Source organism: Ptychodera flava, chromosome 6 (assembly GCF_041260155.1).
Source record: "Ptychodera flava strain L36383 chromosome 6, AS_Pfla_20210202, whole genome shotgun sequence".
NCBI classification, from domain to species: domain Eukaryota; kingdom Metazoa; phylum Hemichordata; class Enteropneusta; family Ptychoderidae; genus Ptychodera; species Ptychodera flava.
In genome coordinates this window covers 4653080-4669304 of record NC_091933.1, presented here as the reverse complement: position 1 = coordinate 4669304, position 16225 = coordinate 4653080, and the positions used below count along the sequence as shown (strand labels likewise).

At 35.5% G+C, this 16225-nt stretch overlaps 1 protein-coding gene across 1 annotated transcript in view; it reads left to right on the top strand.

The window, feature by feature from the left end:
- The window catches only part of LOC139134651 (TBC1 domain family member 30-like), an 85930-nt gene that overhangs the window by 25209 nt on the left and 44496 nt on the right, over window positions 1–16225 (top strand). The window contains 2 exon segments of the mRNA XM_070701608.1: window positions 12615–12676; window positions 14121–14312. Of these exon segments, the coding sequence (XP_070557709.1) occupies window positions 12615–12676; window positions 14121–14312 (254 nt within the window).

Below are 16225 nucleotides of genomic sequence, written 5' to 3'. Positions count from 1 at the left end.
ATACATTACATTCAGGTGGAAAAAATATCACAGAAACCAGGAAACGCTGTGACGCACGTAAGCGCCCCCTTTTATATCACTGAGAATTTCACTAGTGCCGTTCATGCAGTCTTCATGCTCATTACCGTTGACGGTTGCGACAACCACTACGTCACAAACCTATTTAATAATTTACCATGGTTATCCTCACTAATGCGCTCCGTTGAGAAACTCTTCTGGTTGCTAAGTGACGTGGGTGAATGAAAGCAGGAGACTGCAAATCACCGCCGTCTCCACTGTCATCACTGCTTGTACTTGTGTGCTGTCGCCCACGAGGACTGAACAGGGAGGCCGCACTCACTCACGCCGCCGTGCTTTGCTTCTCCGACCGACGGCTTAGCTTGCCAGCGCCGTATTTTCCGATGCCTTACAGAGCATTCCTGAGCCTTTTCACACTTCTTTGAATATTTGTGGTGGCTCTTCCCAGAGCTGCGATTTGATATCGTTCGATAACATCGACTACTTTGCAACCTTTCCCACGGATTGGAAATAGCCTATCCATCGGAGTGTCGACGGCGCGATCGGTTACGATCACGATCGCGATCGTTTGAAGACGACGCCGTACAAGTGACGGCTTGATTGGATGGCTGGATTTTTCGGCGTGGCTCTGCCGTTCACGAAGAAACCCTCCACTTTGCTGTCCGGAAAATCGCAAAACAAACGAGGTGAGAGTTACGATGGCCAGTGGTTTGTATGAATGAAAATTATCTATCAATCAAAACTCAATAGAGGGAACACCAATCCCTGTCGGCATAGTTTCGAATATCTGTCATAGGTTCTCAACGAGCCTTGTAAACACTGATTTTTACAATCGGTTGAAGCATTCTTCGGAGCTTTACATGTAATTATCGCTACGTGCTCTAAAATTGCGTGGAAACAAAAATGAAGGGGGATATCCCAACAGCGTTCCACTGAGGCGTTCGCCTCGCCGATACGATGAATGGAGCAAAGCTATACGTACATATACCAGTAACAATAGAACACGGTCGCAATGATGTATGTTCATGTTGAGTCAAAATCGAACATGTTCTTGACTACTTTTTGTTCACGTTTGTATTCATCTACTCCACGAACACCGAACGATTTGTTCGGCGAGTTTGTCTGTTCGCTGTTCGGGTTCATGAATTTCCTGGCGTACGCGATTCCTGTTTATTTATTTTCCTGGCTTCAATGTGAACCTCTGGAATCACCCCTCCTCGCACCTCTTTCTGGCTACGCCAACGCAGTCTCATATTTAATTGCGTTGAGAGCGTGTGTACTGCCAAGTTCTAAGCTTATAGTGCGCGATTGTTGTCCTGATTTTCCATCGACAAAAGAGCCTTGAAATTTGTGGGCATTGTTCTCAGAAGTCAGATATATTTTAAAGTTATGTGAGAATTAACCCGTGATTCAAATTAGACATATCATACTTTTACTTTTCTGGAGAACTTGGACTAATTTAATGTATTTATTAGACCTACTGTTTTGGATATTTGAATATTTGAACAGCCAGTGAATATAAGGTATATATGCCCGAACTATAATGACAATGGTCCTATATGATGCTTAAAGCTAGTAAAAAATGGAGACAATAATGACAAAAATAGTTAGTAGCATTATTCCTCTTTACTATGTTGTCACAGACAACAAAATAAACCATGACCGTCAAGTCTCCAGAGTATCCTGTGGCAAGCTACATACCAGACTTAACATTTCATATTACCTATCCACAGTCATTGTATTGGGAAACCAGTTTCTCTAGCATCGATGATATTATCTAAGCTGTTTACTCGGTCATTAGCAAAGTAAACCATGGTTGTTGTAGCATTTGACCAGGCTCTATTTTGTATTAGAATTCATTTAATGCTGTGAAATGGAGGTATGGATTGTTAGCTGAGACTTCTGTGAATGGTAACATCTGGAGAGACAGACAAGGCTGCTGTGTTGAAACAAACTTTTGGAAATTAAGTGTCATTTATAATCAATTTTTGAGCAGTTGTGAAGCCTGGAAACAAAATATACGAAGGTACTGAGAATATTAGGAAATATGATATTTCATGCGGCAAATTTTCCATTTTTCTGGCAGTAAAGTCACAGTGAACTGCATAATTCAACCAAGGCAAAAACGAGGCCAAAAAAGTAGCTTGTGTTGTTTTAAAAAAGGTACTCCACATTTTTTTTACAAATGTTATGGACACTGAGGAAAATTCCTTTGTTATATTGAGGCTATAAAAAGCATAAACAATATGTAATAATTTGTAGTGTGAACATAGCTTTTGTAAATGGCCTAAAAAAAATATCAAACATTTATCTTAATTTGTATCTGGTCAGTTTATCTGTTTTTGCAACACAAAATTGAATACAGTGACAATGGCATTCATCTGTGTCTTTATCTGCATTGGATGACAGTCTATAGTGAAAGATAAGATAAACTTAAAAATATATCATCAAACTTCAAAATGGGCCTGAGTGTGTGTTAATAAGAGTGTTGCCGTACAAGAGTTCTGACGTAGCAGTCCTGCTTTCAAGCTTTCACAATGTCAAATCAAAGATTATGTCTTTTCAAAGACTGTGCCATAAAGTGGTGTGGGTGGTGAAGACTGTAAAGCTATAGAAAGAAAGCAAATTAAACATGACATATGATGATATACAGCTTCCTTTCATTTTGAGAGTTAGCGTGATATGGGATTGTGCAGGAAGAGTGTGGGAGGAGGTTTGGGATTAGCCCTGCGTACAGGTCTGTGTGTTCCCGGCGTTATACGGCCTCCACCACAGCCCTGCAATGGTCCATAGAGATAACTGGCGAGATTCAAAATGGCAATCTCCATGGGTAAACAACTTGTCGAGTACGTTATGTTTCAGAAAAAGAGCGGTTTTGGACATGTAGAAGTCAATCGCATCTTTTCTGGGGTCGGTTAGGAGGTAAAGGTAGGCAGGGAAAGGATTTTGCCCCGATAGAGCAGAATTTCGGCCAAAAAGACCGTTTTTTCATTGCGCTCCAGATGCGGACCGCAGAGTCCCCAGTTATCTCCATAGACCGTTGCAGGGCTGTGATGGAGGCCATATAACGCCGGGAACATACAGACCTATACGCAGGGCTAGTTTGGGATCAGCTGGTACCCACATAGGGTATATACCGGTAGAATTTGTTTGTTGAGACAAGATCTTTTGTTCTGCAGAGGTCTGATGGTAGTCTTGTTTGTTTATATTGTGAACTTTTAGTTTTGATACACGTTGTACTGTTTTCATCCCCAAACTTTGTATCAATGACGTCTGTTTCATCGGTGCAGTCAGAAACATTCTCCAGAAAAGAGGAATGGTTGGTCAATGACTTAAAATTCTTTGTTCGATGAGTCAATGGCAAAACAATTTTACCCAGTCCAGACACCTTTCAAATGGCTAGTGAAAGCATGAAGAACAATACCATCAGATATTCAGTGTACATCAGCTTTTGAATACTTTCACTGGTCTGTTTGATGTCCTTTTATTCAGCTATTCAATTGTACATTCCTTGTTACATATGTCACATTAACTTTGAATACAATGGTCACGTAACCATACCAGATTGTGATAGCCTTTCACCGGCATAGCCATCAGTAATCCTTTTGTCCTTAATACAGATTATCCTTGAGCCTGTGTAAAACTCATAAAAGTTAACGTATTAGGCTGAAACAATCATTTTTCAATGTATTATGTAATCATGTTCATATACTATGTAAATTATATTCATACATTAGGCCGAACAAAATTGACGCCCTGAACCCCTGAAAAATGTGTATATAAAACTGAAAATAAAAATATTTGGAAAAAAAAATCTGTGCCTACCCTACGTTTGAAAACTATGTTAGTCCGTGGGCTGGAGGGGCCCACCGTGCACCCCCCCCCCCCCATAAACCTACTACATGGGTAGTTTTTTGTTCTTGGGATCTGCTGAACTAGAAAAAAGATGTTAACATTGGATATTTTGGGATGCACTACCTGTCTGCACTGGTTTTTGATTTGTATGTACCGCAAAAAATGGCAAAAATGGGTAGGGGTAGGGGGTACTATATCCTCCCCTAAATTGAGTAAACTAGCATGAAATAGCACAAACCTTACATTTTTGGAAAGCTCAGATAATGCTCTTTCTGAGGAATACCAACTTTAGCAAAATTAATTTGTGTACATAGAATAGGACGACTTTAAAATGAATTTTTTTGACAATTTTGAAATTTTTTACCCAAAATACCATGTAACAATTGTGATTTACTTTTTATTAAGCAAAATTTTCACAACTTTTTGTGTTTAAATTATTCATTCCGACATATTAAACAAGAAAAAAAGTGTTAACATCAGATATTTAACTATACACTACTTCTCTGGTGTCAATTTTGAATTGCGTGTATCTGTATGGGGTGTGCAAAAGCTAGGGGTAGGGGTACAACATTCTTTCCATGATGAAGTAAACTGGCTTGAAATGCCATATACCTTATGGTTTTAAAAAGCTGAGATACTGGTCTTTCTAAAATGCATAAGATTTTAGTAAAAAAATATGACGTCATAGAATTGGATAACTTTAAATCGTTTTTTTCTGGTAATTCAGCAATTTTAACCAGAAGAAAATACGATAACTATTGTTTCCTCCCAATGAAGCAAATCAAACAGATTTATGGATGTTATTTACTAATTGCAATGTGCTGAAGAAGAAAATAAATGTTAAAATTGGGTATTTACAATGCATTATCGTCTCTACTCACTAAAATGGCAAGTTTTGCTACATTGGTATATCGTGAATGGGCATTTTATTGTTATGCAATGAAATAATGCACAGCCTTAAAAAGAAGACTTGAAAACGCACACACATAGTCATATTGACATTTTCTCCTTAAAGTAAATAGATTGTTGATGACTGTCTATTTTTATGATTTACTTTTTAAATATTTTTTTATAAAATAATTTTGATAAGACGTATTTGGAAAATTATCTATGCCTCCTTGTCGTACTTATACAGCAAGCATTACTAACAATCTATTAGGCCGTGGGCTAGAGGGGGCGTCTACGTGCACCTCCGTGCACCTCCGCACACCCACCAACCGCACAGGATAACAAACCTGTATTTTTCAGAAGCCTTGGGATCGCTAGAATAAGAAATAGGATTTTAACAGACAAAATATAGGGACTCAATAGCTGTTACGGTCATGTTTTGAAGGGTACCGCAAAATCACGATTTTGTGACCCACACGGATTTTTGTCAAACCTGTCTTCATGTACGTCATCTGCTGAGCTTACTATTTAACGTGACCTAACTTATGGGGTATCATTAGAAAGGTGATTTATTCTTCTTGAAAATGGTATATAGCAATATGCAATATCTTCTATAGTTTTCATGAAATAGGGCCATAATTCACCCCATATCCCAAAGTTTATTTCGCAAATTACTGTCAAAATTAATCTAAATTCTACCAATTATTTACCTAGACATAATACAAAGGGCAATGCTGTGTATTAACTTTGTGTTATTTGCTACAAGTACATGTTAGAAACCTGAAATAAACGTTTGACAGAAAAAATATTGGAATCCTGTAACGGTAACAGTCATATTTTGAAGGGTTCCGCAAAATTACAGTATTACTGAATCACATTCGTTTTTGTTAAACCTGTCTTCTTGTAAGTCTTCTGCTGAGCTTATTTTGAAGATAAAGAAGCATATGTGGTATCATTTGAAAGTTAATTTACTTTTCTTTAAAATAATATATTGCAATATGCAATATCTTCTATAGTTTTCATAAAATAAGACCAAAACTTATCCCATACCCCAAAGTTTTATGTCGCAAGTTACAGTCAAAACTAATGTCAAATTCTACCAATTATTTTCCTAGACACTTTACAAAAGGCAATGCTTTGTATAAAATATATTTTATTTGGTACAGGAACAGGTCAAAAATATGAGTTAGACTTTTAACAGACAAAATATTGGGATTGAATGACTGTTACTTGCATGATTTGAAGGGTACCGTGAAGTCAGAGTATTACCGACTCGCATATGTTTTTGTTAAATGTGTCGTCTTGTAAGTCATCTGCTGAGCTTACATTTTACCATAATCTAGCTTATAGGCTGCCATTAGAAAGACAATTTATTTGGCTTTAAAATGACATATTGTAACATACAATATCTTCTATAGTTTTCATGAAATAGGACCAAACCTTACCCCATACCCCAAAGTTTTATGTCGTAAATTACTGTCAAAACTAATCTTAAATTCTACCAATTATTTACCTAGACATTATACAAAAGGCAATGCTTTGTATCAAATTGTTTTATTTGATACAGGTACATATTAGAAACTTGAAATAAACTTTTAACACAAAAATATCTGGATGCTGTAGCAGTAACAGTCATATTTTGAATGGTACTGCAAAATCACAGTATTGCCAATTGCATACATTTCGTTAAACCTGTCTTCTTGTAAGTCGCCTACTGAGCTTATTTTTTTATCATAACGTGGCAAGTTGGGCATCATTAGAAAGTTAATTTACTCTTCTTTAAAATAATATATTGCAATATGTAATATCTTTTACAGTTTTCATGTAATAGGACCACAACTAATTACCCCATACCCCAAAGTTTTATGTTCCAAATTACAGTCAAAACTAATCTCAAATTCTGCCAACTATTTACCTAGACATAATACAAAGGGCAATGATTTGTATAAAATATAGTTTATATGCTACAGGTTCATGTTAGAAACTTGAAACGAACTTTTAACAGAAAAAATATTGTGATGCTGTAGCCGTAACAGTAATATTTTGAAGGGTACCACAAAATCATGGTATTGTCAACTCGCATACGTTTTTGTTTAACCTGTCTTATTGTAAGTCATCTGCTAAGCTTATTTTTTAACATAAGTTGGTTTTTGGGGTATCATTAAAAAGTTTTTTTTTCTTTGATATAACATATTGTAATATACAATATCTTCTTTAGTGTTCAGGAAATAAGACCAAAACTTACCCCATACCCATTAGTTTATATTGCAATTACTGTCACTACTGATTTTTAATTCTACCAACTTTACCTAGTCATATGACAAAAGACAATGATTTGTATGAAATCTGTTTTATTTGCTACAGAGACATGTCACAATATGAGATAGACTTTTAACAGACAAAATACTGGGATTGAATGGTTGCTGCTGTCATGTTTTGAAGGGTACCGTAAAGTCACAGTCTTGCCCACTCGTATGTGTTTTTGTTAAATGTGTCATCTTGTAAGTCATCTGCTGAGCTTACTTTTTACCGTAACCTATCTTATTGGCTATCATTGGAAAGACAATTTTTGCCAGAAAGCGATCGACATATTGTAATATGCAATATCTTCAATACTTTTCATGAAATAGGACCAAAACTTACCCCATATCCCAAATTCGCAAACTGCAAAGTTTTAGAACAGATGTAGTTTGTAAATCAAACTAAGGGCTGGGGTGATGAGGTTTTGCTATTTCATTACAACTTAAGATGATAATGCACTTTATGATATGCTAAAAATAAGAGTGATAAATGTTTGTAATGATACCCTACAATCTTGGTTATGGACAAAATAAAGCTTGGCAGATAAATTTCATGGAAACCTGTGTAATAAAATTTCACGGGTTTCAGCAACATATCCTGCTATCCTTCAAACCATGATGCTAACAGCTATTAAATCGCAATAATTATCCTGTTAATAGTATCTTTCATAGTTGGAAATGTCTCTGTAACAAATAAAATAAGTTTCATACAAAGTTTGTCTTTTTTTTTATAGAATTTTTCAAAATTAAATACTAGTTTTGACTGTAATTTACGACATAAAACTTTGGGGTATGGGGTAAGGTTTGGTCCTATTTCATGAAAACTATAAAAGATATTGTATGTTGCAATATGTCATTTTAAGCCAAATAAATTGTCTTTCTAATGGCAGCCTATAAGCTAGGTTATGGTAAAATGTAAGCTCAGCAGATGACTTACAAGACGACACATTTAACAAAATCATATGCGAGTCGGTAATACTCTGACTTCACGGTACCCTTCAAATCATGCAAGTAACAGTCATTCAATCCCAATATTTTGTCTGTTAAAAGCCTAACTCATATTTTTGACATGTCCCTGTATCAAATAAAATATATTTTATACAAAGCATTGCCTTTTGTAAAGTGTCTAGGAAAATAATTGGTAGAATTTGACATTAGTTTTGACTGTAACTTGCGACATAAAACTTTGGGGTATGGGGTAAGTTTTGGTCTCATTTCATGAAAACTATAGAAGATATTGCATATTGCAATATATCATTTTAAAGAAAAGTAAATTAACTTTCAAATGATACCACATATGCTTCTTTATCTTCAAAATAAGCTCAGCAGAAGACTTACAAGAAGACAGGTTTAACAAAAACGAATGTGATTCAGTAATACTGTGATTTTGCGGAACCCTGCAAAATATGACTGTTACAGCTACAGGATCCCAATATTTTTTCTGTCAAACGTTTATTTCAGGTTTCTAACATGTACTTGTAGCAAATAACACAAAGTTAATACACAGCATTGCCCTTTGTATTATGTCTAGGTAAATAATTGGTAGAATTTAGATTAGTTTTGACAGTAATTTGCGACATAAACTTTGGGGTATGGGGTGAATATGGCCCTATTTCATGAAAACTATAGAAGATATTGCATATTGCTATATACCATTTTCAAGAAGAATAAATCACCTTTCTAATGATACCCCATAAGTCAGGTCACGTTAAATAGTAAGCTCAGCAGATGACGTACATGAAGACAGGTTTGACAAAAATCCGTGTGGGTCACAAAATCGTGATTTTGCGGTACCCTTCAAAACATGACCGTAACAGCTATTGAGTCCCTATATTTTGTCTGTTAAAATCCTATTTCTTATTCTAGCGATCCCAAGGCTTCTGAAAAATACAGGTTTGTTATCCTGTGCGGTTGGTGGGGGGGGGGGGGAGGTGCACGTAGACGCCCCCTCTAGCCCACGGCCTAATAGATTGTTAGTAATGCTTGCTGTATAAGTAAGACAAGGAGGCATAGATAATTTTCCAAATACGTCTTATCAAAATTATTTTATAAAAAATATTAAAAAGTAAATCATAAAAATAGACAGTCATCAACAATCTATTTACTTTAAGGAGAAAATGTCAATATGACTATGTGTGTGCGTTTTCAAGTCTTCTTTTTAAGGCTGTGCATTATTTCATTGCATAACAATAAAATGCCCATTCACGATATACCAATGTAGCAAAACTTGCCATTTTAGTGAGTAGAGACGATAATGCATTGTAAATACCCAATTTTGACATTTATTTTCTCCTTCAGCACATTGCAATTAGTAAATAACATCCATAAATCTGTTTGATTTGCTTCATTGGGAGGAAACAATAGTTATCGTATTTTCTTCTTGTTAAAATTGCTGAATTACCAGAAAAAAACGATTTAAAGTTATCCAATTCTATGACGTCATATTTTTTTACTAAAATCTTATGCATTTTAGAAAGACCAGTATCTCAGCTTTCTAAAACTATAAGGTATATGGCATTTCAAGCCAGTTTACTTCATCAAGGAAAGAATGTTGTACCCCTACCCCTAGCTTTTGCACACCCCATACAGATACACGCAATTCAAAATTGACGCCAGAGAAGTAGTGTATAGTTAAATATCTGATGTTAACACTTTTTTCTTGTTTAATATGTCGGAATGAATAATTTAAACACAAAAAGTTGTGAAAATTTGCTTAATAAAAAGTAAATCACAATTGTTACATGGTATTTTGGGTAAAAAATTTCAAAATTGTCAAAAAAATTCATTTTAAAGTCGTCCTATTCTATGTACACAAATTAATTTGCTAAAGTTGGTATTCCTCAGAAAGAGCATTATCTGAGCTTTCCAAAAATGTAAGGTTTGTGCTATTTCATGCTAGTTTACTCAATTTAGGGGAGGATATAGTACCCCCTACCCCTACCCATTTTTCGCCATTTTTTGCGGTACATACAAATCAAAAACCAGTGCAGACAGGTAGTGCATCCCAAAATATCCAATGTTAACATCTTTTTTCTAGTTCAGCAGATCCCAAAGAACAAAAAACTACCCATGTAGTAGGTTTATGGGGGGGTGCACGGTGGGCCCCTCCAGCCCACGGACTACTATGTTATTGGAACAGCACAATTTAATTTTTTTGGGCCTTATGTTAAATATGGTCATAAGGCCAATATTATGATCCGCATAATTTATCAGACACTGATTTGCCATTCATATTTGACTGAGTAATATTGTTCTAGTTGACAGTCCTTGTTTACATATGTTCACAAGGATATTTTGTCCGAATCTGTCTTTTTCTACACATACTGTGATTTTACAGTATGACTTTTGAAGGTTGCCATGTTTTGCAGCTCTGTGAGATTGACTGAAGGGCAGCCACCCATTTTAAAAACACTACAGTTACAATGGAACATATTGCAAATTCTTCTACTTGAAAGACATGTTCCGGTGTTAATTTTTAATTTTTATAAATTTTGAAAGAGCATATGGTAATGTTGGTCGTGAGGAAATTTACTGAAATGACATCACAGCTCCAAATTATGATCAACCAAGCTGAAATAAGCAATATGCCATATGACTCTTTCAGTTTCAAAGACTTCAAAATTTTAGAGGAATGAGTGCTAAAGGTTTCAGAGTAGTGTTGATATCTGCGTCGGTTTTGTGATGTTACGATACGTTTTATCAAAATTAAAGTAGAAAACCTTAGCAGAGAACTGAGGATCATCGCAGCTTTCTTGTTATGGTTTTATCATTTGTAGGTTTAAAATTTTGCTTTTTACAGAGAAATTCTAAATCAAAAATATACTGTCATGAATACGGATTTCAAATTTCTGCTTTCAAAAGTCGACAGATTACTAATTGAAGCTTATGAACTTTTCCTTGGCCGGCAGTTACCTGCTTTTCCTCTCAGCAAGGTGATATTCTCCTTGTTATTGAAAAAATACCATGAAATCATGGCCATTTTCCTATGAGACACATCTCAATGAAGATGATAACGGTTTAGTGCTGCCTGTGACGCCTTGACGCATCTTTGCATTAACTCGACCCATTTTTTCCTGTTGTATGAACTTGGAACACAGTGTGATCATGGCTCTGATTTGTACAGAAAACATTTCCAAAACTGCAAATGAGAGCGTTTTCTTCAGAACTTTGATGGTAATAGAGACATGAAAATTTCAAACACATGACTTAGATATGTAATTTTATAGCATTTAATAGGAATCACGGATTTGTTCGTGTAGAAGTACATGTAGTTATAGTTTGTCTTATTCTGTTAGCCTTCACCACATCTATTTATAACATAGATAAGTATGATTGAACTAAAAAAAACCTTCAATGATTGTCTTTGTAGAGATTTATCAAAGTGTCATGAGAACGACAGTTTTAATATTCTAATGTTATCAGTTTATTTGATGTTCATTGAATAATTGAGTCTTCGTTGTATTATGAAACAATTAAAATGATGGTGAAATTGCCAGTGTTGTTACTTAGTCACTATTTATGATATTAAAAAATCTGTGATAATGCAGCTGTCGGTCACTTGATGAAGACAGTCCCTAATATGAATTGATATTTGCTGTGTACAATTTATTACACCGTTTCTATTTTTTTGATTGTCCTAATCTTTCAGTTTCCTCACTTCTGTAGTGTTAAAATGCTAAAAGCACCGTGACATGTGAAGTTAGACAAATAACAGATGCATGTGTCATCAAAAAGGATTGGGTCCCGTATAATCACAGTGTTGGTTGTTTCTATTAGTTTTGGTGATGGAAATTTTGCACACAAGTGCTATTAGAGTGTATTTGCTTGGCGCGGTGTAGGTAGATGTTGATTTATGTGTCGGTTGTCAGGTTGGCTGCAATGTGTGATATTTCACATCATGTATTTATGCATTCTTAATATGAAAACAGCCGTTGCCTCCATACCCTTACTGTTTCCATTCTGTGGACAGTTTTCCAGTTCATTTTCCCAAATGAATCAGCACTCTACATGTACAAGCTCAGAATAGAGCCTACCAAATAACCATGCATATACGGACATCTGTCACAAAGGGTGAAGTTTGTGTCATTCCTATATCATCTCTCTCTGTATGTTTTCTTACCCTCCAATACTGAATTGTCAGTCAATATGGCTTTGGTTTTGTCTGTTCAATAATACGATATATAATCTACACTGGTATGGTAAGTTTTTAGGGGGAATTCATGTGAATAGCCCTGCACACCCTCAATCGTAAGAATAGTCTACCGGTGTGCTACTGACTGCATAAATGAAATGTCATTGTGCCACATAGATTAGCCACTGTTAACAATTTTATCAGTAGTTTATTGATCACAAACATCTGAGACATCACATCTATCACATGTAAATTAATTTGCCTATTCAATTATAGTATGACACCACACAGGGTAATTACGGACATGTGGAAAACCTACATGTTTGTGATAATTTTAGAAAAATGATAAAAAAGTGTCATTTGAAGAATAATATCAACAAATTTAACACTGACAAAACTGTGCAATTTTTGCTTTGTTTTAGGAATCGACACCAGAATGCGTTTCAGTATAGAACCTTTGCCCGGCAAGAATGGATACCAACAGGTAAGGGTCTTTTATCCTTCACTGCAACTTGTGAAACAAATGAAACCACTGTCAAGAAAGCCATACAATGCTTGATGATAGGCACAGAATTATGTTTCTGATTCATTTGAATAGTATGATGCAGATTCCCCTTGTACATGTATTATCAGGTGAGTTGTGGACGTGACTAATTCACAATATTAAACACTTCCAAATATCAGTGATTTTCATCATTAAATCCATTCAGTGAAATTTCACTCGAAAATCTGAAGTGTTAAATTGCAGTTGAATGACACTCGCAAGTGACATAAAAATTCATTCAGTGCTTCTGCACAATATTCAACCGCTGTGGCCTAAATGGTTTGTCCCAAAACCCAATGGTTTCAATGGCAATTAAGGTGCACCATTGGAAGGTAATGGGGTGAACAGTATTCTTTGCACACGATCATTAATATCTCTGTCCATGGATTTTGTTGGTTTACTGGAGTCACAAAGTTGAATAAACTATTATATTTGTTCATGAATTTTACACATTAAAGGGACAAAGTCGCCCATTTTTCATGAATTTTGTTTGATACGAGATTCTTAGTATACTTATATTGTTTGACATGTTGAAAGTTAGTGAATGAATGGGTGAACATGCATATATTTGATACCGGTTTTAGACAAATTAAATGAAACCATTGCGTAAATGAATTAATGGTCATGACCATTAATTCATGCTCGCGTTGGTTTCATGTCTCGTGTCTAAAACCGGTGTCACCCATTCATTCAGTATCTTTCAACATGTCAAACAATATAAATAGTATCTCATGTCAAACAAAATACATGAAAAAATTGGCGACTTTGTCCCTTTAAAGGGTCAGTAGCTGTAACTTCTGATGCGCTTTTTCACTCTATTGTGTCTTGTTCTGCTCCTTAAAGTATGTTGAAACAAACTGTTTAGCTCATCAACACAACATCTACAAATGTATAATGCACAGTTGTTGTTTACATTTGAATTCCAGTCTACCGGTATGCATGTACAGGCTGAGTTGACAAGCTGAATGTTGTTATCTCAACGTGCTTTGGGCTTTAGAATAAGAAACTGGAGTTGATAATAAAAACAAAACTATCAGAAGTTACAGCTACTGGTCCTTTAATAGGATTCCTTTGCCGTCAAAGAGTTTACTTGGTACTATGTCTGCAGAATTTTCACCTGATTTTATAATGATACCTCACAATGTTTACAAAAATTTTATTGCCCCAACAAAACTGAAATGAAAGTAAATGTTGTCTTAATTCAGACTATCTTTCCTGATGGTTTATTATTATTATTATATAATTTCTCTCAGATATCAATCTATCAATCAGTACAAGTTGCTGTATACTTCATGAAAGTTGCCATGTCTAGGCTCTATCTTTGGTGAACCAAACAAGGCATTAAACGGTACATCTGAATGCTTTCTTCTTTCTTGTCTGTTAGTGGTATGATGCCTTGAAGGCAGTGGTGCGTCTTCCCAAGGGGATCCCAGACTTCTTCCGAAGGCAAATCTGGCTTGGCCTAGCAGACAACCACATAAAGAGCATCCAGGTTGATTGGGACAAGACGGTGAAGTTAGCCTTTAACGAAAGGAGCAACCCAGACGACGACAAGCTTGGCGTACAGATAGTAAAGGTCAGTGCACCACCTAGCGAACAAGTGCATTTACATGTAAATTTAGAAATTTGCCTTGGGGAATTTGTATACACTGGCGTAATTGCTTTGAGATTTTATAATAATTTCATTCAATTTTTTATGACTTCATATGATGCTTGTTACAGTATTGAGCACTCTGAAATTGGATTTCTGCTTATTCTTATTGACAGCAAGTTGTATTTTCAAATGCTAGAAACTGAAAAAAAAGGAAAAAAATGCTTTTTTCATCTTTCGAAAGCCGATGTGCGACTACATATATCTTCCCAAGACCAAGGGTGCAAAGTTACTCCCAGCAATTGTGGAAACTTATCAGCAACCTCTTTTGTTAAAGCTCTGAAATTAACGTGTAGACTTATCACAGACAAGTGCATCAGATAATTAAATGAACTGTTTCAGAATTCAAACTTTACAAAAATTGATTGGATTCAGTTATCCAAATCAAGTGGCAGCTTACCAGAAGTTTTGTCTGCACAGTGATGTACACTTTAGATGATGAGAGAAAAGTGTGTTGACAAGATAAGGTGAATTTATGAAATGAGGATCCCAGATAACATTATCTGAAGCAGCACCCAGTAGATAAAGTTTACTGCTGATTGTGATGTATGGCAATACACATTTGTCCCATCATTCTTTGCAGACCATTCCTTATGAGACACAACAAATGTAGTATTTGAAAACACCAGGAACGCCTACTGGTACTTTTGGTGACAAATACTTTCTCTCTGGGAAATCAACATTTTCTTAACCAACTTTAATAGACTTTTCACAATATGCCATTCCAAAATGAGTTCGTGAAATATTTAAATTTCTGTGTAGGTGTAAAAATGAAGACAAATCCATGTGCACTGTGTTCTATCAACTGTGACTATTCTTTTGGTAATTAATAGCAATGTTCTGTCCATGGACAAACATTTACAAAAAAGCAAGTAACTACTTTGTTGGGGGAGTGAATGTATAAGAAATAGATTATCTTGTGGGATTTGCAGAGAGATGGCAGGCCATTTTATATATGACAAGGGAATGTCATAATTAGTTAGAAAATAATTTATATCTGCTTGAGAGTGCAAAGCGTCATTTCTGTACTGTGGTTTGAGGCAACTCATTACAATCAAAAGAGGGTACTATCAAAAGATCCATTTGGGATTTTAAAAAATGTAGGTGGGGAATTTCTGACCAAAAATACTTACTGTCTGACTCTTTGTGACTAAAAAACATGCCTCAATAAAAAACACCGCGTTCCACTCTCATTTGTAAGAAATATAGGTAGTTCTGAATTTACTGGTATGTCCATATCGAATGAAAATTGAACATCTCTCTCCAGGCATTTTAGCTTTCATTGCTAGAGGAGAGACCAGAGCATACTGTGCATTTGATATTGCTAAAATCTCTGACATGAAACTTCTCATTCAGAATTTTCTTTTTTATTCAAATCAGGCAATGGCACATTCTGTTACCCTGAAAATGACAAGTACTTTTTCATGACAGTTGTAGTAGATTGTGTGAATCTCAATCAGTCAGTGATTGTTTGTGATCTATTTCAGGATGGATGTTATGCAACCATGTAGCATTTTCTGCTCTCAATTCCTGGCATTTTAAGTTTGCCTTGTATAAAACCTAATTGCTGGTTGAAAATCAAGTCCCTTTCACTGGATGCAAGGGTAGATAAATTAGAGTTTAATATCTTCAAATATGTTTCGGTCATTTAGCCTTTCAAATTAAGTCATGCCTAGAAAAACAAAATTCTTATCTTTTGCTCAAACTTTCCTTAAGAAATGGTTAACCATTGTGATCAAGAATAAAAATTAATGGCCACTAATCGAAATGTTTAAATTTTAGAGAATTCCCTAAAACTTACACATATTTGAAATTAAAAACGGCCACTACACCCAGTG